The sequence below is a fragment of the Empidonax traillii genome, unplaced genomic scaffold (assembly GCF_003031625.1).
Source record: "Empidonax traillii isolate 1590-97213 ecotype Southwest subspecies unplaced genomic scaffold, ASM303162v1 scaffold20:size5563877, whole genome shotgun sequence".
In the NCBI taxonomy this organism is placed as follows: Eukaryota; Metazoa; Chordata; class Aves; order Passeriformes; family Tyrannidae; genus Empidonax; species Empidonax traillii.
In genome coordinates this window covers 3,251,007-3,276,340 of record NW_020955213.1, presented here as the reverse complement: position 1 = coordinate 3,276,340, position 25,334 = coordinate 3,251,007, and the positions used below count along the sequence as shown (strand labels likewise).

The 25,334-nt window shown below is 40.1% G+C and overlaps 1 protein-coding gene across 2 annotated transcripts; it reads left to right on the top strand.

The window, feature by feature from the left end:
• The first annotated feature begins 610 nt into the window (after positions 1 to 610).
• Positions 611 to 24,235, top strand: WDR44 (WD repeat domain 44). Of its 2 annotated transcripts, none has more exons than XM_027899044.1 (20): positions 611 to 729; positions 7,044 to 7,077; positions 8,944 to 9,018; positions 9,488 to 10,118; positions 10,716 to 10,846; positions 10,943 to 11,035; positions 11,853 to 11,989; positions 12,876 to 12,959; positions 13,280 to 13,386; positions 14,369 to 14,520; positions 15,713 to 15,851; positions 15,941 to 16,005; positions 17,229 to 17,342; positions 18,123 to 18,245; positions 19,138 to 19,329; positions 19,492 to 19,593; positions 20,972 to 21,087; positions 21,928 to 22,055; positions 22,714 to 22,845; positions 23,161 to 24,235. In XM_027899044.1, exons 1-20 carry the CDS (start codon positions 653 to 655, stop codon positions 23,253 to 23,255), a joined length of 2,727 nt encoding a protein of 908 aa, XP_027754845.1. In that variant the 5' UTR covers positions 611 to 652; the 3' UTR covers positions 23,256 to 24,235. The 2 variants fall into 2 exon arrangements, with proteins under 2 accessions (XP_027754845.1, XP_027754853.1); XM_027899052.1 differs by lacking the exon at positions 611 to 729 and adding an exon at positions 951 to 1,034.
• Positions 24,236 to 25,334: the final 1,099 nt, after the last annotated feature.

Sequence of the window (25,334 nt, the reverse complement as noted above, 5' to 3'; positions counted from 1 at the left end):
GGAAGGACATTGAGGTGCTGGAGTGGGTCCAGAGAAGGGGAACGGAGCTGGTGGAGGGGCTGGAGCACAAGTGTGATGAGGAGCAGCAGAGAGAGCTGGGGGGGTTCAGCCTGGAGGAGGCTCAAGGGGCACCTCATCGCTTCCTACAACTCCCTGACAGGAGGATGTAGCCAGTTGGGGGCCAGGCTCTTCTCCCAGGCAACCAGCGACAGGACAAGGGGACATAGTGGCAAAAGGGGAGGTTTAGGTTGCACGTTAGGAGTCATCTCTTCACAGAAAGGATGATTTGGCACTGGGACGGGCTGCCCGGGCAGGTGGCGCAGTCACCGTCCCTGGAGGTGTTTAAGGCAAGACTGGACGTGGCACTCAGTGCCATGGTCTAGCTGACACGGTGGTGTTGGCTCAGAGGTTTGGCCTCGGTGATCTCAGAGGTCATTTCCAGCCCAACCCAGGCTGCGCCTCAGCGAGTCCGTGATTTTGTGACGGGCCGAGCGCCGCCCGCTCCCCCGTCCCGCACCCGCCTCCCGCCGCCGCCAGGGGGCGCCCATCCCGCCCCGCTGCTCTGGCAGCTCCGCCCGGGCGGGGGCGGGGCCGGGCCGCTCTCGCGATAGGCGCGCGCTGCGCGGAGGCGGCGGCCCGGCCCGGCCCGACCATGGCGTCTGACAGCGACACCGAGGAGTTCTACGATGCCCCTGAGGACGTGCCCCCCGCGGGCCGCTCCCCCGCGCCGTGAGTCCGCCCGGCCCGGCCCGGCCCGGCCCGCCCGCGGAGCGGCCCCTCGGGGAGCCCAGGGGAGGGGGTGGGGGGGAGCGGGGTCGGCGGGGCGGCCGCGGCCCCTCCTGACGGCGGGGGGTGCGGGGTGTGCGAGGACCCGGCGGGGCTCGGGGGGAGCCCCGGGGTGGCGGGGACGGCGGTGGCCGAGGGGCGGTGAGATCAGACCTGTGTGATCGTACGTGCCTTGTGTTTGGTGTTGGAAAGAGGCGTGCGGGGATGGAGTCGGGACCGGCAGAAGTAATCCCTGAAACGCGATAAAAGTAGGAGATTTTCCGAGAAGGGAGAAGAGAGCGAGCTTTGTCGGCAACAGGCAGCTGTTGCTGCACGTAGAGCAACTTCTGGTGTGCTCTGTCGTCTGTCTTTAATGGTGCCTCTAATGTTTTCGCCGTTTCTCACGGGGATTGGGCTAGATGATCTCCAGAGGTCCCTTCCAACCCCTGGCAGTTCTGCGATTCTCTGTCGTTTCGATGCTTCTTGCGTTTAGCCAGCTTATAGTTAGTTCTGTGTAGTGAAGTTTTAACAGCTCTTTGTAATGTAGATCCCAGTGCTGCTGCCTCAGAACTAACCATGGCACTGTGTTGTTGGTGTCAGCCAAACGTGCTCCCTCTTTTTGTAAAACTCTTTTTGGCTGCGTGCTGGAAGAGGTTATGGCTTGTGTCACTTCTGGTTTGGTCAGACCAAACCTCTGCATTCTTTCCCTGGGTGGGATGAGGTTTCACGTAGCTTGTCCGAAGACCAGTAAGATATAGATTGTGGGATCCATGCATTGAAGCTTTAATAATTGACCAAGGAGCTTGTTTTAATCTGTGTGTCAGTGGTCACTGAATACCTGGAACAAAGGAAAGGCGAGATCTTTTTTCCTCACCTGCACATCCTGTATCAAAGCTTTTCTGAACTTAACTTCTTCCATAGGCTGGTGAAAAGCACGTCTTGGTGTACAGATGTGATAAGACAGATTAACAGTGCTTTTGCTGAAATGAGGTTTTTCTGCAACTGCTTACCTTTGGGGCTAGTGACCATCACACTCTCCTCTGAGTTGCTTTAACTCAAACTAACTGAAAGTGGATGAAAACTAGAAAAAGTAAAAACTATTCAGTAAGTGAAAGCAGCTGAAAACCTGTCAGAGTGGGGATAGGAGAGCGTGAAGGTGTGGGATTTGTGTGGGAAACAGACCTTTTGGTAGAACTGAGCCATTAAATCTGCCCAACTGCACATCCACCTTTTACTTGGTACAGATAATGCCACGTGTCCTGACTTTGCAGGTTTCCATCACCTGTATCTAAGCAGAACTTGATATAGACAAAGCCACTCGCTAGATATTAAGGTGGAGAATGCTTTTAATTTCTCCATTGCTCTTCCTTAAGTTTTAACAATACATCATAGACTCGAGTTAATAGAATTCTCTGAGCCTGTGTCAAGTAAGGAGGTGATCTCAGAGGGCTTAGCTTGCAATACAGACTGATCTGTAATTCAGCCTGCTACCGAATCTGTGTTGACAATATGGACATTATTTTCTCTTTGAGATTTCTAAAGAGCTGATTTCACATTTGCACTGGACACTTCTTGGCAGCAGGCTTGTAGATTGGATTTTTTTGCATGTGTAATGGCGTTGACTTGTGACCACAAAAAAAAAATTAAAACCTTCTTGAGGCAGGAAGGGCAACTGAAATCAAGTGCGTGTTGCCCTCTGCAGTTTGAGACACTTCCTTGTGCACTCAGTGTTCTGATGATCAGTAAAAGCAGTTGGGAATCCTTTTTGGCAGCACGTGGTATAGTCAGTTTTTAGCAAAGTAGTGTAGATGTATTTGCTCTCATTAAAAATGTGGGGTTTGTATCTTCCTCCCTTCTGTCCTGAGTTCTGTGTGGGGAAGTTTAATAACTGCTGATGAAGAAGCTCTGAAAGTGGTGCCAAGTGTTCACATCGACTTGGTGACTTATTTGCTGTTTATTAATTGCCTGGTGTTTAAGAGTGGAATTTTCAAGTTGGATGTAAGCTCCTAATTCCAACTGTAAGTCAGTAGATACTGATGCTTAAGCCCCTCTCTCAAGGAAAGCACCGTATCTCCATCCTCAAGTACATACAGTTCATTAGCAAAAATTACAGAACTTGTTACAAAGTGTTTCTTTCAGATGATAGTAGTCCGAGGTGGCGCTCCTGGGTTGATGACTCCTCTAAGGTGAAGTGTGTCAAACCAGATGTTTGGAGAGCACTGAACTCCCCCCGGGCCAGGCCTGTGTGCTTCACTTCTGCTCTAGATCTTGCCTTCTACATGTAATTCTGCTTTTGACAGGATGTGTGGAGAGTGTACTCTGGACTTAGTTATCCAGCAGATGAAGAGGGGGAGAGGTACTGTGCCAGAAGATGCCCTTATTTCACCTCTGTTGCTCTGCTTTAAAAACACTGTAACCACGGAAGGTTTCAGAAAAAGAGCTGAAATGTAGAGGCGTGAGCAGTCCCGTGCAGGAGCATGTCAGTTTGGAGAGAAGAACAATATGAAGTAAGGCACACCTGGTTGAATGCAGACATGTGACAGACCCTCTATATTTTATTTATAAGAAAAGTGATCTGTCTGCTCTGAAATCAACTGCAAACCTAATAGATATCATATGCCTAACAGTAGGGGCCAAGTTTGTTCCTGGTGTACTCGTATCCTAACAATTTTATAGAAAATGAAACAAAAGAGATGATGCAGATAATGAGAAATGTCCTCTGGGACCTTAATTTAAATTCTTGAATTATAACTTTAGTAATCCTGTCTTTTTGAAGTTGCCTCAATCCTTTTTCTGAAGAAACTAGTTTTCCCCTGTGTAGGAAGCTAGGTAAGGTTAAGTTGTGCCCTGTTGACATGTGGGAGATATTTAGTACAGCCTCTGTGTGTGTGTGTGTATTTTAGCCAACAGCAAAGCTGGTCTTGGCAGCAAACAGATGGAGTGTGAAGTGTTCGTTGTTGCAGCGCTGCAGACAGGTTTCTGTGCTCTGAGTTTGCTGAAGCTCCCAAATGCTTTCCCAGGGCAGCCCAAACAGTGCATTGCAGCAGTGAATCCGTGGGTTTGGAGGTGTGGACTGACAGGGAGAGCTGCAGCTGGAGTAATTACAGCTTGCAGGCCAGCCACGGGTTAGAGGGAGGAACATCATGTGCAGGACAGCGGTAAATGCAGTTCCTGGGCTGGTTGTTGAACCTGTATGTTCTGTGCAGGGCACAGCTGCTTCACATGCACTGTAAACCTCTTCCCTTCTGCCTGTTAGCACACCTGCTGTGTAATGATGGACATCCTCCCAGGAAGGCAGGCACTGTCAGTCTGGGATTTGCCCCAGGCCAGTCATTCACATAATTGTGTTTTGTTTGAAGGGCTAAATGTTTTGTTTTCTGTCACAAAACTTAACAACAATGTGAAGCTTAGTTCAAATAGGTGCTGGGCTGGAGCTGCCGATACTGAGAATGGGAGTTTCCTGTAGTGTGGTCACTATGAGGATGAATTGGACAGCTGGATAAATAAAAAAGCAGCTTTTCATGAGTTTATTTGACTTTAGACTATTCAGACATCTGTTTGTGTGGTGAAATGGGATCTTTCTTTGAATTTTGTTTAACCTTTGTAGATAAACCTTGAACTCCTCCTTTGTTAAACAGGTGTAAAACTGGTATCATGTAAGATATCTTAGAAGTATTTTATGTGAAATACAGTCTAGAATATCTGCTGCTAATAATTTTTAAATCCCGTGTTTAGTAAACAGTCATGCCAGATTAAGCTTTTGCCTTATGCTTGATGTGGCACATGTCAGTTTTCGTGTTCTGCCTGATAACCCTGTAAAGTACAGACCTGTCAAAGCAAAATCAATATTTGATCATTGGATTGACCTTCATGTAAATCTTTTCAGACACTTTTGCCACTGGATATACTTCTTAAAAATGCAAGGATTTCAGATATTGCATCCATATAACTAGTGGCCTTAAAGTAAAACTGGAGAGTGGAGAAAGCTGGTTAAGCTCAGGTGGTTGGGAAGACAAGACCATTCCAGAGTCATGTTGAACTACAAAAGACTTCAGTTACCAAACTGACCGTGACTGACTTTGTCCAAATGTAGAAGCACATGAGCAGCAACTCTTCTCAACTACGGGAACGATGGTGCCTTCAGACACACATCTGAAGTCATCTCAGGGAAGCCACTGAACTTGTCTGGCTGTATTATAAACTGATCTGAAAGTTGTGCTTTTGCCAAACAGTTGTGTAAGCTTTGCAATGTTTTAAAAGCATGTAATTTCCCTGGTAAAACTTCACCTTAATTTGTGTACGTGTGCTCTGTCAAGCTGTCAGCAGGATGTTATATTCTACACCTGCTGGCTCTGTAACCCTTATCACTCAAGCAGCTTTTTCTCAAGGTTGTTGAGTAAAGCCTGAGAGTGGGAAATAACATCTGGTTTTGTTTGAGTGAAGATTTCCTGCAAAACTAATTAGCTGAAGAAGTCTAAAAGGGTGGCAGTGTCTTTTGAGCCTCCTGTTTTGCATAACCAGTGCAAGAATGAGTTGCCTGTAACAGAAGTGACAGGGTAATTGGTAAGGAAGCATCACAGAAGAAAACTAAAATATCTATTCGCAGTTGAGGGATTTGCGTTTTATTTAGGTGGTAAAATCTAAGCAGTGCCTTGTACAGTAGGACCCTTGCTGATGCCTAGGCATTTATATTGCAGTTATAAATATATTTCATTGTTAGAGTAATCTCATGGATTTAATGAACTGTGACACACTTCTGCCACTACTTCTAAGGAAATCCAGGAGTTGATGGTAGAACTGAAAAAGTTTCAGTAACCAGAAATTCCACATGGGCAGTGGCCTTTCCCAGCAGTGTATTTTGAGAGACAAAGATGTTCTTGTTTCTCAGGTCAAAACATTAATTTTGCTCTTTTTTGCATGTTGGCATTAGTACCTTCTAGGAGAATCATGCTACAGATATTGTGCACCTTAAGTGTCAGTATCTGGACAGAAGCATCTTGGTTGAAGGTGTTAAATTGGTTACAAGGATACGATATCTATGTACCAATCCACTGTACTTCCTTGTTTATTTAGCTCTGCTGTATAAATGTGATCTTTGCTTTTTGTGATTAAATGCTTTCAGACAGTAAAGAGAACTGAAATCCCTAAAAATTAAATGGAAATTTTTATTTTTCAGAAAGTATTGTCCCTGCAAACCATCATTTTGGAGGCAGGAGGGCCAGATGAGCCTGAGATCTCTGTATTTGTCTGTATTGCTTGGTGCCAGGTTATACTCAGAGTTGTTGAGTGTCACTGACCTTGGGAGCCAGCTGGGATGCCTGTGAGATCCAGGGAGTTCATTTGGCTGTAGGCTTTTAGAGAATTTACCTTGATCTTTGTCTCTGCTTGTGGCAGACAAACCAATAGAATCACAGAACAGCCCGGTGTGGAAGGAACCTGGAAAGATCACCTGGCTCAACCTTTGCTTTATGTATCAGCAAGATTTCATAGTCAGAATAAGCAGTGTGACTCAATATTTAAACATCTTCTAGAACTCTGAAAGTCTTGTGGAAGATGTAAGTTCAGGATGTAATAGGAGCTGACCATCCACTAATTGAATTGACTTGATGAGAAGTAATTATTTGATACCATTCCCCTAAGATAGCTTGTTCTTTCATGTAATTAGTGAAACGAGAGATGAGGTGTGAGTGGTTGCTAATGCAAATTCACTGTTTCACAGTGTGTATTTTGGAAAATAGTGCAAAACTAGTTCCCTCCTGTTACAAATTATTTTATTTCTATTTATAGCAAATGTCCTGATTAGAAACAATACCTTCGGTTTGCTAGAGAGTCTGAGGAGCAGCGTGGCTGTGATAGTGCCAACTCCATGGACCAGGATTCAGGCATCTCATTTGCAGAGTTGCAGTATTTGTGCTTCTTTCTGAGAGTTTGGGTTTCTTTAATGTCCACCCAGTGCTTGGTGTACATGCTGATTTTAAGTTCTCTGTAATGCACAAGGTTTTTAAGTGTGTACTTGGCATAGCATCCGTTTATTAAAGAAGGATGATAGAAAGGTGATTTCTAGAAGATTCTGCTGACAAACTCTCAGGGTTTGTAGAAGCTGTGGATCTGTGCATTGTGTACTTTATTTGTAAACAAATGGTATGAGAAACATTCACTTTGTTGCTTGTCTAGAGCATCAGGTACATTCCCTGTAAAGGAAGGCTGTGTTGTAAACTGTTTAATATGAAGCTTAGTGTCTCTGAACTCTACCTAAGTCTGTCTTCTCTTTCTAACAGGTCACCAACAAAAGTTGGAACCAATGTGTTAAAGGTGAGTTTATTCATAAAATCAATCATCACGTGCATGTTGATGGACACAGTATTGAGTATTCCACCTAAAGCAGATGTGCTGCAGTAGCCCTGACATCTACATACAAAAGAAATTATAGGCTTTCCTTGTTGTAGGTAGCAATTGTGCTTGTCTCTTGAAATTCCAGCTTTACTTTTATTTAGGGTATGTTACATGTCATGAAGCTCATTTTATTCTATGTGCAATTTAACTAAGCTGTACTTGATTACTATCCTCTTTCAACTGATTTGTGAGTATTAAGTAAGTCTCTACAGCACTTGGGTTTTGGTCTCAATTTATATGAAATATTTGATTTTTCTCTCTTCTGTCTCAAAAATAAGAAGAATGTTAATGTTTGTAGTTCAGAAGCCTCCCTCTAGGTTATGTGAAGATAAAACACTATATTTAGCTTAATGAGACAGCATTGCCACTTCCCACACAGGTAATTGTTATGCTGCATCTGTGCATAGTGACAGTGTGGCTGAATCCAGCACACATTGAATAGGTGAGGAGTTGGAACCTTGTGCAAATAACACTCATTTCCTGGTCTCACAAGGGCCAAAGGTGATGCTATACAATACTCTGACGTAAAGAAGGCTTGTTGTTTTGCCCAGAAAGTGTTGGGAAATCCGTAATGAAGCTAGTGTTCCTGATTTGTCAGCAGCACTTTGCTCTGAATCAATAGTATTTTTACAGTGATACCATATCTTGCTATAGCTCTTGTGGAACAGAGCCTTACCCCCCATTTTGTGTTCTATTTAATGTCGCTTTAATGGTTAAGTATTACACGTGTAAGCCTTTCAAGAAATGTTGTTCTATCATTCTCACTAAACTCAGTGCAATCAATAAACTTCAAAACTAACTTTAATGCCTTCATGAATTATTAGCTATGAAGTTCTCTGTGTTGCTTGTAGGTTTTTTTATTTTTTTTATATATCTTCTGAAATCACTTGTTCAGAGCTAAGTTTCTGAAGGTGGAAAAAGTAGTGGCTGCTCTGCTTGTGTTATATCAGTTCAGTGAATGTGTGACTAATGGTATAGTTTGTCTTGGAATGGATAAGAAATATTTCCTAAGTCCAAAGTTTAAGAGGTGTGTGAGTTTAGTGTAAACAGAATTAGAAATTAATATAATGGGCTTCTGTAGGCACTGATTACACTTAAGTATTTAAGTCATCATACCTCTGAAGATGGATCTTAGTGATAAAGCAAAGTAGAGCTTCCATTTAGATTAGAAAAACTTTGTGGAAGGAGGAGGAGGGAGTGGAGAGGGAGGAAGAATTTTTCTGTAATTGCAGCTGTCTCTGCATGATGTGCCATTTCTTCAGGTCAGAACTCTCCAAGATGGATGTCTGCAAGAGTTGTGTGGGGGTTTTTTGACCATAATATGTTAGGATGCTCTAAAGAATGTTTGACTGTCTGAGAGTCTAAAAAAAGTCTAGAGAGAAATTTCTCAGATATCTGTACTAGACAATCACAGTAAATCTTGTCAAGATTCAAAAATATATGGGCAAATGTTTGAAAATACCCTGCTGTAGTTGGCTCTGCTTTGAGGCCTATGGGATTTCCACAGGTCCCTTCTATTGTCAGGGATTTCATCAGGTTCTCCTTCAGATATTGCTGATATATATGCGTACAGGCAATGTGATGTTGTGCGCTTTCTGTGTTTGGTGGTGTGAAATACTTCCCATGTACTGTGCATTACTGTTAAGCATGTGACAGCAGTAATGTGTGAAAATGTAGCAGAATATTTGTCCTTTATGCTATTTAATATGTAGTAGCTATATTTTTTGCTAGATCATCTTCCTGAGGAACTAAACTACTATCACCTTATGACTTTTTTTTCTGTAGGATATGGATAGCAAACTCATCAAATCTGGAAATGAAGTTTTTGTACAAGAAATGAAGCAAGATGATTCAAAAGAGGTTAGTTAAATCTTGCTTTGAGCTTCCAGCATCAAACTAGAAGTAGTAAATAATTGAATGATCAGTATTCATCCTGAAACTGCCATAGGTTAGAATTTGTCATTCATATTAGTAAGAATGTTCATCTAGAGGCATAAACCAAATTAAGCATTCTGCAAACATATTTAGGATGCACCAGTATTGAATTATTTGTGTAATTTACAGGATCATATTTAGCAGTGCATGAGAACAACGGCTTTTGTTTCTGAACTTTATCTTAAAGTACATTAAAGAGGACTGGAAATTAGTGGCTTTGTTTTAACTTTTGGACCAAGGTTCTGGTCTCTGGAATTTTAAACAAAATGTGTTTTGAATATAAAGCAACTATTCAGTGGAAGATTTCTCTTGGGTGTTGTAGGGGTTGACTGGTAAGTGTATCCCAGAAGTGCCTGCTGGTGAGTGGTAGAACGGTTTTGTTTTGTTTCTCTAGATCATTGACAGTATTATAGAAGAAAGCCAGAAGGCACAACAACTAGAGGATGATTCTTTAGCTTCTAGAGGAAAAGAATTGACTGTTCCAACTTCAGATGCAAATTCTTGGATTTCTGGAGCAGGGATCATTAATGATGTCCCAGAAGTATTAGCTGCTAAAATACCATTATCAGAAGACACTAGGGAACCAGAGTATCAGAGTACGTGTAAGGACAGTGAACTGGAGTCTGGGAAGCTTTTGTTTACTTCTGAGCAAGAGGAAACTCATAAACTAACAAAAGTAACAAATGCAACTGACCATAAAACAAATGAAACTGAAGCACAAGGAGAAGCATCAAAAAATGAGGACATAACAGACAAGAAGGAGGCAAATACTGTAGAAAAAGCGGCTTCAGATTTATCTACCAAAGACCTTTCTACAACAGAAGAAATGCCCCCAGCAAAGCCCCCGAGGCAGCTCACTGTAGAACCTGACATAGTTGCGAGCACAAAGAAGCCTGTCCCAGCTCGGCCCCCACCTCCAACAAATGTTCCTCCCCCAAGACCTCCGCCCCCTGCTCGGCCAGCGCCACCACCACGGAAGAAGAAGAGTGAACTGGATTTTGACATGCAGAAACCTGTCCTAGAAGGCAAGTATTCTATTTTAGATGGGTTTAGTTATCTACATGGTTACTATTTTTGTTTTTAGTAAAGGGTCATTCAATCTTCTGATTTTAGTTTAATTGATGTGTAAAAAATCCTTCAACAATCTTAACTTCTTACAATGAGGTAATACCCTTTGGCATTAGGAGTGTTCCTAATTCATGGACTTTCTTGTAAACTAACACTTCCTACTAAAATAGCTGCTACTGTAGCAAGGAGAAATTGACTCATCAATAGATAAACTAAAAAAAAGTTACTTCAAATAAAATGTGTGCAGTCTGTATTTGCATAGAAATGCGAGTCAAGATGTGGACTGAGGTCTCATGAAAACGAGTAGTCCTGGGTCACTGGGGATATGACTGTTAAAAAAAAGTTAATAACATTTAAAGGCCAAGGTGTGAAGTCATGCCTGAATATCCAACTGTATATGAAATACATAATTGCAACTTAGATTTGGTGGCAGTTGATCTTTAAAAAATATCAAACTTGTCAGAAACGGTGCTCAGAATGTAACTCTGATGTTAGGATTCAATGCTGGTCTGTGGAAAGTGTTACACTCTTCTTTCTCATAAATCCATTTTCAGTTTCTCGAGACACCTTTGCAGGTGGTGGCCTTTTAACCTCAAGTACAGTGACAGAGGGTGTGCCCAAAGATTCTCAGCCTTCTTTGGATTTGGCCAGTGCAACTAGTGGAGATAAAATCGTCACTGCACAGGTATTGGGAAATGGTTTTAAGTTTGATAACTGTAACATTTTCTATTACTTTAGTGTTACAGTAGAGATAATGTGTTGTGTGTCTGCAAAATTTCAGGAAAATGGAAAAGCAGCTGATGGCCAAACAACAAATGAAGTACTTGGACCACAAAGACCGAGGTCTAATTCTGGAAGAGAGCTCACAGATGAGGTATTAATGGATGTGGTCTGTGCGTGGTGCATTGCTTTGCATAGTTACACACACAAGCTCATGGCATTTCAGGTCTGTTACAGCTCACACTTTGAAGGGCCAGTGACTCAGGGACCACAAAGTGTTTTAGGTGGGCAAAGCCACTGTGCCAGCACTCCTAACAATGTGGGTATGCAAACACTTCACAGGATTTCCATGCGAGGGAACACCAGCAAACCTGGCATTTTGCCATGTGTCTAGAAGGGGAAGGAGTCAGCAGTAGAAGAATCATCTTCCTAGTGCTAAAATAGTTGTTTCAGTTAATACTTCCATTAGTCCTGATGATATCAGGCTTCTGTAAGTTTTTGTTTGTGTCCTTCAGTGTATAGCTTTTTTAACCATTACTGAAGCTATGTAAGCATCATGAGATGCTCCAAATAACCCTTTTCCTTTGTAGTGCTACTTAAGTCTAAATGCTTTTTCTCTGTATGTTAAGTTTGTCTTTGACTAAATTATGGCAGTTAGAATATCTGAAAGGGAAGACTGTGATGTCTTTTAATTACATAATATGTTTATTCCTAACATGAAAGGTGTCAGGCAGCATTTGTCTCTACAGCTGCATTTTTGATTTCTGAAATTGAAGCTTGTGATGACATGTAATTGTCATCTGTGTATAGTGGTTGATAATGTTTGCACTGATATGCCGATTTACAGTTTGCAAAATAAATATATAGTGAGCTACAGATTTTCCCATTAAGATAAATAATCTGTGATTTCTGGTTTGCTCTGGGTTTTGAAGTCTAATTGAGTTCTCTTGATTTCACATTTTTTTCCATAGGAAATTCTAGCAAGTGTAATGATAAAAAACCTTGATACAGGTGAAGAAATACCTCTGAGTCTGGCAGAAGAAAAGTTGCCAACAGGCATTAATCCCCTAACTTTGCATATCATGAGGAGAACTAAAGAATACGTCAGGTATGAATCATGATGCTGTTGCTCTTGTAGTTTTTGCATACATGGAGGCTGCTCTTATGCAAGTAAAGAGAGCCCCAGTCCATCAGTCTGACTAATCTGAGTGCTGACTCCCAGCCCTTGATGTGCTAGATGTTGCCATTTCTACACTGCGTTAAACACAGTTTATGTTCAAGTACTGTATGTTGTTCATGCCACCACCTCCTGTAGCTTTTTCGGTGTTTCATTTAGTAGATTTTTGACCTCTAGAGATCTGTTGTCATCAGTATAGCTGACTACCTTGAGGTTTACCTGTTCTTAATAGAGCTTTAGACCCTTCTAATGTGTAAAACTGAGTCTGTTTGTAAACACTGATAGAAAAAGTTTCTTAATGATCAGGAAATAGTGTCAGTCTAGATGTTTGTTTCAAAGGCCTATATGAATTTATGTATTAGACAATATTTAGGCTTTTTGCATTGCTTATTACCATTGAAATGCTCACTTTTCTAGAGCTGAACTCTCCTGTGTACAAACTTCTGTTTTGGAACTAACCACTGTTGGCTTATTTGATCTGTGGAGAGCAAGATATGAGAACAAAGTGGCATGTTACCAGTTCCGAATAATATAGTGTATTTTGTCTGCTCTTAGATTTCAAAGCATCAAAATAAGCTTTAGTTTGAAATTTGTGGATGGGAATAATGTATCTTGAGCACGTAGAGAGTATGTGCAGCTTTAGTATCAAGGTGCCTAAGAACTGAAAGATCTGTTTATTATATGAATAACACAGTGTCCATGTTTTTCTAATGTGTTACATAGAGGAATAAAGATGGATCCTAAAATGCAGATCCTACTTTACTAATGTTTAATTCAATTTAGTTTCATATTAAACAATCACTTCTGTATTTCCTAGTAACGATGCAGCACAGTCTGATGATGAAGACAAAATGCAGGCACAGCAAACTGATACTGATGGAGGGAGGTTAAAACAAAAGACGTAAGATGCTGTTTCATGGTTTTTACTTTCCCTAGAAAAAAAATGCAGGTTTTGTTTTTCTAAGCTGAAGCTTCCCATTTGACTACTGAAGAAGTTACCCTTTAAGTAATCCCTTTACAAGTGATACCTGATTTTACATAATCCTGTAGCTCTGCGGTTGAACTGAACGTTACATGACTGCTGTCAAATTAATGCTTATTTTAAGAAGCAGTAATGAAAAGAGATAAGATTGCATTTCAAATCAAAACTGTTGATTCATAATAGCAAAAAATGAGAATTTACCATGGTAATATGTTGAAAAATTGCCCTTTCTTTCCAAGGACTCAGCTGAAAAAGTTCCTTGGTAAATCTGTAAAGAAAGCAAAGCACCTTGCTGAAGAATATGGTGAACGTGCTGTAAATAAGGTCAAGAGTGTTCGAGACGAAGGTAAGTGACATTTATTTCTCTTTTTTTCTTTCTAATAGGATAGTCAGTTTATCCTTGTGCTTTCAGGAATCAAAGCTGGCAGAGGAACATTTACTGCTGTATTCTACCACTGTTCTGCTGTTGATGATAACGACTTTTTAGAGTTAAAGCTTCAGCTTAGTAGGCGTTCTGAGGGTACCAGGTCACAAGGATAAGTTCTTGTAAAGTAGTAGTTGAGAGACCTTATCAGCTAAACCAGTTTAATACTCTGATTTTTTGTTGTGATTTCAGAAAGCTGTCTGGATATCAAAATGCAAACTCTTTTTTGAAAGTTATACCACTATAGGTAGAAGTGGGGGTTATCTTCATTACTTTAATAAATTAGATTGTTTTCTGGCCAAGCAGTGCCACCTTTAAAATTCTCATATAGCTTGAACTCCGGCTAGACTTCCCAACTACAACTGAATTCTCCCCTTCTTGTTTCATCAGTGTTTCTTTCAGACAGACATCTAGTACTGCAGCAAGCTGGTCTAACCACAGCCTGAGATAAGTGCCATGGAACTGCTGCACTTCAGCATCTTGTGTTGCCACTGGCTGTTGGCCACAGCTCTTTTGCAATTCTTATGCTTCATGGGCACATCACCAGGCCACTGCAGTGTATTCAGTCAGAAGAAAGCCTCAGAATAATTTTCATCACACAATAAACTGACAGAAATCACTTAGTGCAGGATCTGCTGAATGCAAGAGCGGTGCAAAGAAAGGGGAAGAACAAAAATTGGTAGCAGTTCTTATTTTCAGTGTTCAGTGTTTGGATTCACTGCAGCCTAAAACTAGTGTAGATGTATTTTTAGGCAACAGTACTTGTTTTGCTCTAAGATCTTAAAATTGCCTGTAGAAATTTGCTAATTCAAGACTAATCTGCTACCAGAAAGTATTGGCAAATGCTTACTAACAGATTAAATGGGTGCTGCAATATGTACTGCTGAACTTGTGTTCCTCTTAGTCTTCCATACAGATCAGGATGATCCCTCTTCCAGTGATGACGAAGGGATGCCGTATACAAGACCAGTTAAGTTCAAAGCAGCTCATGGCTTCAAGGGACCTTATGATTTTGAACAAATTAAAGTTGTTCAGGATCTCAGTGGAGAGCATATGGTAGGTCCCAAATTCCATCTGTGGTTTTGCTGAATCTGTACAGCGTTAGATTCAACTTTTTGTTTTCACCTACTTGGTGACTGCCAGAAATGACTGTCAGGTTTATTCTTCCTGAGGAACAGCTTTATGCTGGGAAATAATAATCTGGCAAGAAAATGAAAATTTGGCTGGTTTGACCAGATCTTCAGGGGGAAAAGAGTATATAAGTACTCCACCATCAGGGATTCTCTAGAGCTTTCCCTTGAAGAGTTATGGCTTGGAGTGGTACTTGGTTTCTTGTTTCCTGCAATTACAAATTTAGGCTGAAAGAGGCTATTTTCCACTACCTGAACTGAGCGCAAAGCAGCAAGCTTGACCTACTCAGCAGCAAATAAATTAGTCTGTCTATTAGAGAGTTGAACACAGGTATTGAAAGAAGTACTTGATAGGTTCTGGAAGCAAAAGGCAGAGGTCAATGGAGTATGTGGATCAGAATGATAAGGAGGGAAGAAGCCAGAATATGATATTGGAGATATGGAGAATGAGGCAGAAAAACTACCTATTCATCACTGCTGGAGGTGTGCGTGCTTCCCTATGGAATCTGGAATACACTGACTTCCCAGATTATTCTGCTGACAGCAACTGTCTGACAGTTGAAGCAGTCCCACATTTTTAAATGTTAAGCCAAGGGTAATGACCTGCAGCAGTCAGTGACTGGAGATTTCAATGTTGTCATCTACAACTGAAGTTTTCAGTGCTACTGGTAATTTATGTATGTTAGTTTCCATAATGCCAATATTTGACTTTTTCAACCAACCAGAATTGGTGGAGCTTGGTGGAATCACTTGCCTAGTAGCTGTTTATTCAGTAGCAGGATACTAACTTCCAAGTCCCTCAGAACCATTGGCTGGCTGCTGCCAACTGTGCCAGTTTTTTATGGAGTTCTGTGGTAGCGCTGACCTCCTGTAACTCCTCTTCTACAGTCCTCTGCTCTGTGGGCGCTTTCTTTCAAACTGTTTTTGCACGTGTGTTGCACAGTCCGCCAATCTCAACAATTACTTATCAGTGTTTTGATCTACAGTTTATTTTACTTGTGGTATCTTGTGTATGTCCTAAATCTTGTCAGTTGACATTATAGGAAAGGCTTTTTGGTATGGAAAAAAAAAAAAAAACACTTTATGTAACTTAAACAATCATCCCTTTGTATTGACAGGGTGCTGTGTGGACAATGAAATTTTCTCACTGTGGTCGATTACTGGCATCTGCAGGACAGGACAATGTAGTGAGAATATGGGTTTTAAAGAATGCTTTTGACTACTTTAATAACATGCGCATGAAGTACAACACAGAAGGTATCTCTCTATGCATCACCCTAAAACACTACAAATTCTAGTTATTTGTGAACTTAATGTTGACCATGGTGTTTCTGTCTGTGTTCCAGGCCGTGTGTCTCCCTCCCCATCTCAAGAGAGTCTGAATTCTTCCAAGTCTGACACCGATGCAGGGGTAGGTACACGAGGCATTGGGAGGGGAAAGAGGTGGGGGCCTCACATTGTTCTGTAATGCCAGATCTTCATTGTGCTTTATCCAAACACAGGTTAAGGAGTTCTTGGGTGGTGTCCTTGAGGCAGAAACTGTCATATCAGTAGACATCTTCAGTCAAATACTGTTAATCCCACGTGTATGGGGTGCAAGAAGGAAAGTCTGTCACTGAACTTAATGCATGTCAAAATCTGCATAGCTGTGCTGTGGTCTCCTGCCAGAGGAGATGGCTGACTGAAACGTTAAGGGGAAAAGACCTACCCTGTAGAATTTCCTGTCTTAGTGTTTCATATCTGAGCATTAGTTGTGGTTAAAATCTGACCTGATGATGTGTTTTCCAAGGAAGGCCAAACTGAACAGTGGGATGCTCAAAAGCAGAATAAAACCTGACACATTTAAATTTTTCATATAACTGTAGAATAAATGGGACATAACTAACAAAAAGTACTCAGACACACTAACTTGTAGATTTTTCAGATACTGTAGTAAACCTCGCAATTAAAATTAATGTATTTAAGGTGGTTTCTTTCTGTTTTTGGTTTCCAGTAGTGTAAGAAACAAAATCAGGGTTTAAGTGAAGATCTTAGCAGTAGCATTATTTAGTGAGCATTGCTTTGGTGGAGGGGGGAAGCTGGGAAGCCAGCAATCCTTCTTTAACTCAGGTAAATGAGTAGGCTTGCCTAGCCACACACATCAGGGATGCTGTTTTGAGTGATGGTGGGTTTTGTTTTGGGTTTGTTCTTTTATTTCTGGAAAGGTTTTGTAAAGGAACTTCTAGGGCTTTTTTCTTATTGTTTTTACTTTGCACCTTTTATTCTGAAATGGTCTCTATTACTAGGAAGTTATTATTCTTTACGTGCACTACAAACATGGAAACTTGAACTCACGGTTTATATTCTGGAGTGCAGCTTTCAAGGTTGATGTACTCTGTTCCAAAAACTTATCTTTGGATGTTTGCTTCAATTGTTGTCAAGCTGATCCCATTGAATAAGAGCTGTATGAATGGAAAATTCAGAACTTCTTAATTTTGCAATGTCAGGGTGATGTTTCATAACCCAGTGTACTTGAAATTTACTTTGGTTGTTTATTAATGCAATATTGTTTATTTTAAAGTAGTAAGAGTTGTTGTTTATTGTTCATTTTCCCAGCTAATATTTGGTAATGTTTCTCTACATTTCCTCTGATAGATTTGCAGTGGAGTTGATGAAGACCCAGATGATAAAAATGCCCCGTTTCGTCAACGACCATTTTGCAAATACAAAGGCCATACAGCAGATCTTCTTGATCTTTCCTGGTCTAAAGTAAGGCACTTTAGTACCGTCTACACGGTTCTCCTGTGTTTTCCTTGTTTTCCCTTGTCAGTTGTCATGGGAACCATACATTTAAACAACATGCAACAGTCTCTGAAGTTAAGAGGAAAGTTTTTTAAAGACAACACATGCTCCAGCTGATATAGTTGGAATAAAATGAGCAACCTTCCTGGGCTTGTCTAATTAAAAGTTGTCTTAAAAAGTATCAAGCTAGTAACAATTACAGTTGTGTATTCAATAGTGAAGGGAGGACTTTCCATTGAGCTGTGTGGTTTCTCTTTTAAGATGTTACTGCTTTTCTTGTCTTTGATGTATTTCACTGGTTTTATGCGAAGTGTGCATGTTCTGAAGTTGCTGAATATATACATGTATCTTAAAATGAGAGAATTACCTTGGGCTTAACTTCACATAAAACTTATTCACTTAATTTTCCACATGGCAATGCAGTTATAAGGACACAGACTGGAAGAAGGATTTTAGGTGTCTCTGAAACCTGTCGTGCTGTTTCTTCTCTGAATACTTTAACTACAGTCCAAGTGTCCATTTTCATTGAGATTCTTCCAGAAAATTTTCAGTGACTGAGGGTCAATGTACTGGCCTTAAGGAAAGCACCAAGCAATAATAATTTGGATAAACCTTTTAGTCTGAAAGGATTAAATGTTGAATTTCATGGCAATAGAGAAATTGGTAAGGCTTTACCAATCAGACTGCTTCTGTATTTTCAGTTACTTTTATGTCTGTTAATGACCATGGAATTCTCTTCTTTCACAGAATTACTTCTTGCTTTCTTCTTCTATGGATAAAACTGTCCGATTATGGCACATATCAAGAAGAGAGTGTCTTTGCTGTTTCCAGCACATAGACTTTGTCACTGCTATAGCTTTCCATCCAAGGGTAAGTGTAACTGCCCTCTTACTTCTAAAGAGGCAGAATTTAAAATTATAACAGTCCTTTCTCTGTATTTTCAAATTTTAAAAGATATATTTGGATAATAGAGTTCGTGCATTTAAAAAAAATGGATAATATTCCAGAACTATATGTTTGCCTTCACTGAACTTCACCAAGAGTGTCCATGTGGTTTAACTGTGTGTAGGTGTGATGTGGAAAGTGAATTGTCTGTTGGCTGTAATATCACAGCTGGTGTAGTTTAGAGTAACTTTGTGAAAAATTAGAATTTCCAGTGAGGGATGTTGCAATGAAATATTAGTGGAATAATGAAATGGAACGGATTTTCCAGAGACCACACAATCCTTGAGGGTGTTTAAAACTTGACAGGATGTAACCCACTACAGCCCGACCAAACTTTTGAGGCTGTCCTTGCTATGAGCAGGGGAGGTGGATCAGAGACCTCCAGAGATCCCTTCCAACCTATCTTATTTTTTATAATTTTTAAAAAGTACTGTAATAAAGCTTCCTAATATTAGTAAAACTTTAGTGGAGAAAAAGCATTTGTCCATGTTCCCTGAACTAGTAGATGTATTGGAAACTCTGAAAGGAGGTTTCAGCTCCTGACAAGGTTCATGTTTTTCCAGCTTATGTTGAGAGGGTAGAAAGTACCTGTGCTAACAGTGAGCGGTTTTCTAACCTGAGGTATAATGTATGTGTGTAATCTTGTCAAAAATCTGTAAGAATTTGAGCTCCATTCTTAAACAGTATAATCAGCTCATGTGAGATTTCTTACTGGGGAGAAAAGGAGAGAAGCTGTTTGGTAATGGGGTGGGAGGGTTTTAAGGAAGTCAGGGACATACTCATAGCATAAGCAGAGATTAAACCTGTGTCCTTTCAGGATGACAGGTACTTCTTAAGCGGTTCACTGGATGGAAAACTCCGACTCTGGAACATTCCTGACAAAAAAGTGGCATTATGGAATGAAGTAGATGGGCAGACAAAATTGATTACAGCTGCCAACTTCTGTCAGAATGGCAAATATGCAGTGATAGGCACCTACGATGGGAGATGCATCTTCTATGACACAGAGGTAAAAACTTTTTGAGACTCTGTATTTTTTTTTCTGGTGTTAAATAATAAACAGATTTAGAAGTCATGGTTATTTAAATATCAAGAAACATACCTTGCTTGAAGCAAACTTAAGTTTTTACACCATTATTTCAAATCAGGACATGCTTTAATATCTTTTCAGCACTTGAAGTACCACACACAAATACACGTGCGTTCTACCAGAGGTCGAAACAGAGTTGGAAGAAAAATTACTGGCATTGAACCCTTGCCTGGAGAAAATAAGGTACTGTCTTTCAGTGCACCTTTGGCTCAGTACTGAAGTTTGATATTTAATGCTTAGTAATTTTGTGCTAAGTCTTTTAACACTACTAAGATGAGCCCTACTGTTTGCTGATTTAGACTATAAATGTAGAATAGAATATATATATTTTTAATGACATTATGCTCTGATTAATGTGCAGGTGAGAAAATGATTACAGATGGCTTTCAGTGGAAACCTCTTTGGCAAAAATAACTGCTCTCAAATTTAATACTCATTTCAAAATGTATTTCATACAGAAGCTGAAAAAATGCTGAAAGCTCATAAGTGTTATCCAACAAGTGCACTTGATTCTTCAGAATCAGTCCTCTTGTTTCAGTCTAAACCCAAGTCTTATGTTGTAAAAGGGTCAAATTCTCCCCAGGCAAAGAACATGCTGTTGAATATTAAAGTCTCCAACCATAAGTTCTAGCAAGTATGCCTGGAGAGTGTCTCACTTGTATATGAAACTTCAGGGGTGACGTGGGGTCAAGAGCTGACTCTATTAGAATAGCAGATCACCAGGTGTTAGACCCTGTATCACCCAGTGACACAGAAATTACTTAATTTCAAAGACATGCAGAAGATTCAGGAATCAATAGTGCCTATGAGTTTCCATCAGATGCTCTGACTTGTAACTTAGAGCTTAGTGTGAACTCTTGAAAATAAATAGGAAGTTCTGTAGTCCGATGGTGTTCCAAGAGTTGTCACAACTTTGTTGCATAAACGATTAGATAAGTAGAGGTCAGTATTTGCCTGCTACTCTGCTGCACCCTTTTTCTTAGTGTCATCTTGAGACTTCGGCTAACCTGCAGTCTGCTTCTAAGGTTCCATAGAAGGGCTGATCAGCTGAGTGCCCTTATGCATTTTGAGAACCCTTTTTGTTCCTTATAAGTGCTTCCAAGCTTCTGACCTGAAAAATGTGAAAAGGAAGCAAACTCACATCAACCAAGAAAAGCCCAGTTTGTTTATATAGCAGATAATGGCCTCTGATCTGTGCTTCATGGTTAATGGAAATTTACCTCATCTGCTCTGCTAGATCATTGTGGAATGTGTTCCAAAATATCCTTTGCAAATGGATGAGTGTTCTTTGGGCCCACATTTTACTTCAGTAAAGAGCAGCTGTTCTGGTTCAGACCCGTCAGGCTGATCTCGACAGTAAAGTTGTTCTGTCCACTGACAAAAGGTGTGAGAGAAAAATGTCATTGTCCTGAATCTTATTCTACTTCTTTGGGCCTAATCTTTGTCTTTGACACTTTTTTAAGCAAAAGAACTGCAATATTGACTGTTGGAATGAACTCTGCTGCTTTTCTTTGGGCATGCTAATTGTTTTCACATCTAAATTTATTTATTTCTTTTCTAGATACTAGTGACATCAAATGATTCCAGAATCAGGTTGTATGATCTAAGAGATCTGTCTCTGTCTATGAAGTACAAAGGTTATGTCAACAGCAGCAGCCAAATCAAAGCCAGCTTTAGGTAAGACAGTATTTTAACAACAGAGTTGTTGCATTTGGGAAATGCTGTGGCTGATGTACAGAGGCTTTTGTTTAAATAATCTACTTTGGTATGAAACTGAGCCTTTCAAATGTCACTTGGCTCGGAATACAAAGGTAACTAAAAGCTCTAGTCAAGACTGATGAAGCTGCCTGTGAGCTGGAAGCTTCTGTGAATGTGTGGATCCTGTTGAACAGGATGATATGTGTCCATTAATATTCCTGTAAGTGCAGGAACTGTGCTAGAACTGCTGGGGCTGGAACTTAATTTAACTTTCCTTAATTTGTCAGCCATTGTTGTCAGGTATATGTTGGTCACCCAGCTGTAAAAAGTAAATACCTGAATTGGATTTACAGGTACTGTCTGTCAGTGTACATTATACAGTCATGTGGTTACAATCTTGTTGAATGCTTTTCATCTTCCGCTTGTATTTGTATTGTAATACAAATCTTCCAGCCTGTGTTTGTATTGTAAACAATTCCTGTTACACGGGCCTGGATGTTCACGCAGGTTCCAGGCTCAAACAGATGAAAATTACACTTCAAGATGATGCCATTGTCTTGTTGCTGAGTATAGCTGTTAGAGCCACACTCCTCTGTGTCAGATGCTGCAGGAGAACTATCCATGAGAACCAGTTCTCTTCCAAGAGAGCGTTGGGAAGCTTGCACACATAATCATTTAAGGGCTGTGTATTTTTTCTGAGCTGTGGTTACTATAATAAAGGATCAGTTTGAATTGTGAACTCAATCTGAATGCAGAGCTACTGTAATGGATGCTTGAACAGCTAAGAAAAATAATGTTTTTCGTCCTCTGAATCCTTAGCCATGACTTTACCTACATTGTAAGTGGTTCAGAAGATAAATATGTCTATATTTGGAGTACATACCACGACCTGAGCAAGTTTACATCAGTAAGAAGAGACCGAAATGACTTCTGGGAAGGCATTAAAGGTAAAAACCAGCTTTTGATCTTTGTTTTATCAAAATTTATATGATTTGCAAATTGAAACATTGTTTCATTTGCTGTGCATTTAGTGTGAACAATTTCTCAGCAAAAGGCATTGTAATTGGTGGGCTATCAGAAATCCTTGTTCACAGGAGTCTTCAGATGCATGATTGGGATGGCAAGAGACAGAGCAGCTTAGGGTTTGTGCAGCTTCAGTAAGAGTTTCTGAATGAGTGTAATATTTTGCTGGCAGAACTTGATTTTAGAAATGTAGAAATCAAAATAATCAACCCTTAGATCCTTTATGAAAAAGTAACTTTGAAAATAAATGCAAGCTTTTTCTCTTTCATGGTGGGATAAAAAAGAAAGGGAAAAAAACCCAGCTCTTCTATCTCTACCACACTCACCCAGTTTTTGAGAAACGTGGGGCCATGTTTGTATCAAATGTTTTTTGGACCTCTTGCCAGGTAGTTTTGGCACTTACAACAGCCTCTGAAATCCTCAAGCTTATAGAACAATGACAATTGCTCCTTGAATGCTGAGCTTACCACATGCCAGTAGCACTGAGATTCTTGGATACTTGCTAGAACTTATGCCTGCTATTATTGTAAAATGAACAAATCCTTGAAACAAAGTAATCAAAATTGGATTGTCTTTCTGAAGCACACAATGCAGTCGTCACCTCTGCGATTTTTGCTCCGAATCCTGGTTTGATGGTGTCACTGGAAACTTCTGAAAAGCAAGAAGCTGAAAGTAAGGGAGAAGATCCTGAGACGTCAGACACTATACCCTCTGGTAGGTGTTTAAGATGAGCTCCACGACTATTGCATTCTTGAAACCCCAGAGAATGTGAGGTGAGGGGCAGAGCTGTTGTCCTCTGTACTTTAGGATGATTCATTTTACACTGGAGCTGTTAGGAGGTAGAGCTCTATCAAAAATCAATAAAAATGTTCCTTTTCCTAGAAGTACAGATGTTTCTTAAAGTACTGACTAGATAACAGGAATATGATAGAGGAAGAAGGATATCACAGTGATATCTTAGATTTTAATAACAGCTTGATTTTTATCTATTTTTTAACGGACTAACAATTTATTCTCTTTCCTGTTCAGGAGCTCTGAAGACGGATCACACAGAAGTGCTTTTATCAGCTGACTTTACTGGAGCAATTAAAGTCTTCATTAACAAAAAGAAATATGTATCTTAGTTGTTTTGCAACTGACAGCATAAAGCTATGGTACTGTGGGATTAAAATTCCATAAATAATGCAGGCAAAAGCAAAGTATCTAATATAATAATGTTACAGGCTGATTTATTTTTAAATCTTTATTTTAAGGCTACTCAAATATTGGATCCTCGGAAAGCAGTGTGCCTGTTAACACCTGGGCTTGTAGGACAGAAAGGAATGTGTAAGAATAATCCTGCCAAACATTAGACTCTAAACTTTCTGCAAACAGTTGTTTTGCAACGTTATTGTGAAACTGCACAGGTTTCTGCACGAAAATGTACTCACACATGTGTGTGCCTTTTGGCTACATGCACAAATTGGAACATCCATCAAAAGGACTTTAGTGGTGCTTGTGGCCACTAGATGTCAGGAATGGGGACGGGAAGGGAAGGCTGGAAAAATGCTGAATAATCTAGTCAGGTCTTTGCACAAAATTCCATTTGAGAAAGATCTCGAATTTGTAGTAGCTATTGTTCAGAATTTTAAGTTATGCAAGTTTTTTGGTGGGTCAGCAACCATGTGTAAATGTTTTTATAAATTTCTCAATTTCAGGACGTGAAAATTTTTTTGTTGTCTCTTAATTGTTGTGGACTTTAGATTCCTTTCTTATATATAATTTTTTGCACACTGGAGCACAATACTTGTGTAAAGAATTCTCTCATTCCTTGTTCACGGGCACCAGGATATATTCACCTTCCAGATGAAATTAAGCTGCATTAGAAAGTTCTTATATTTTACAACTATGTAAAATAAACTGTTTACATTTTTTAAGCATTGTAGCTTAAAGTTTTAAGTTCTTCTTGTTTGTTTAGTGCCACTGAATTTTGAAAGTCTTTGTAAATATTCATATAAAACACCTATGAAGTAACATTCTGGGCGTCATAACCCATGAAATGTTATTGATGGTCAAATGTTTCAGAGAACAGATGTATCATTAAACTTGGTCACACACTTGGAAATTGTTGCTTCTTTCCCATTTTGATTTATTAATTTGCATTTTGTTTAAGTAGTTTTGAGATCATTGATCCTGCATGAACTTATTACCTTCCGAGTTCTATCGTTCTTTATCTTGTTACAGCTTTTTTTCTGAAGTAATGGGGAATGGAGTACTGCAACTGGATATTAAAGAGAATTAAGAGTAGTTATGTGGTAGTTTAGTATGAGGAGGAGACTTCAAAAGTGTGTACAGAATCCTCTCCTTCCCATTACTGTGAGAATGGAGACATGGAAAGGCAGGAAATGAGTCTCACTCTTTTATTAATTCTTTCCTACTCCAGTAAATTTAACTGACTTTGTGTAGAATTGTCCTAGGCAAGAAAGACAGTTGCAAGAGGTTTATCATCAGACAAAATAAATACAAAAATGGGGCACACTATGTAAAATTACCTTCAGTTAACACACTCAGGTAGGTTTGATGCACAGCTGACAATACCTGCATAGATGACACAAGCTAAAAGCTTTTTTGGTTTTTTGAGCTCCACTGAATTGACAGAAGTGAGGAGGTGGCACAAGAAGACATTTGGTTTATGAGTCCACAAATGAGTTTCTGTAATAGATGCAATATATGTGCAGAAGGTTGTAATTGACTGTGATTCCTGTGAGCTGATCCCAGACACTTCCAGAGTTTGCTTAGATGTTCTACACGTTTATTGACTTAATACCATTTAAGAAGCTGCTTTGTGCAGTACAAACACCATCACCTTGCTTACAGCTACCTTAATTCCAGTGTCTTGGCACATATGGCCTTCCTGCCTCTGGAACGAGAAGTCCAGTCTGGAAGAAGAGGCGTATGGGCTTGCCGCTGGGGTTTTTTGGATATGCTTTTTTAGTCATGCTGCTCTTCCATTCCTGCTTTTCCCATGTTATAGTTAAAATAGCAATTGCAAAAATTAGTAATGAGTAACGGGAGGAGGGAGCCCTTGTTAGCTGTAAGACATGCACAGAAGAGGATGGGTCCAAGCCCAGCTTCCAGAGTGACCGAAGACCTGGCTCCTGCCAACCTGCAGTGTTTAACATTTGAGATTTAAGTGGGCTTCAGGAGGAATTCCTGCAACATTA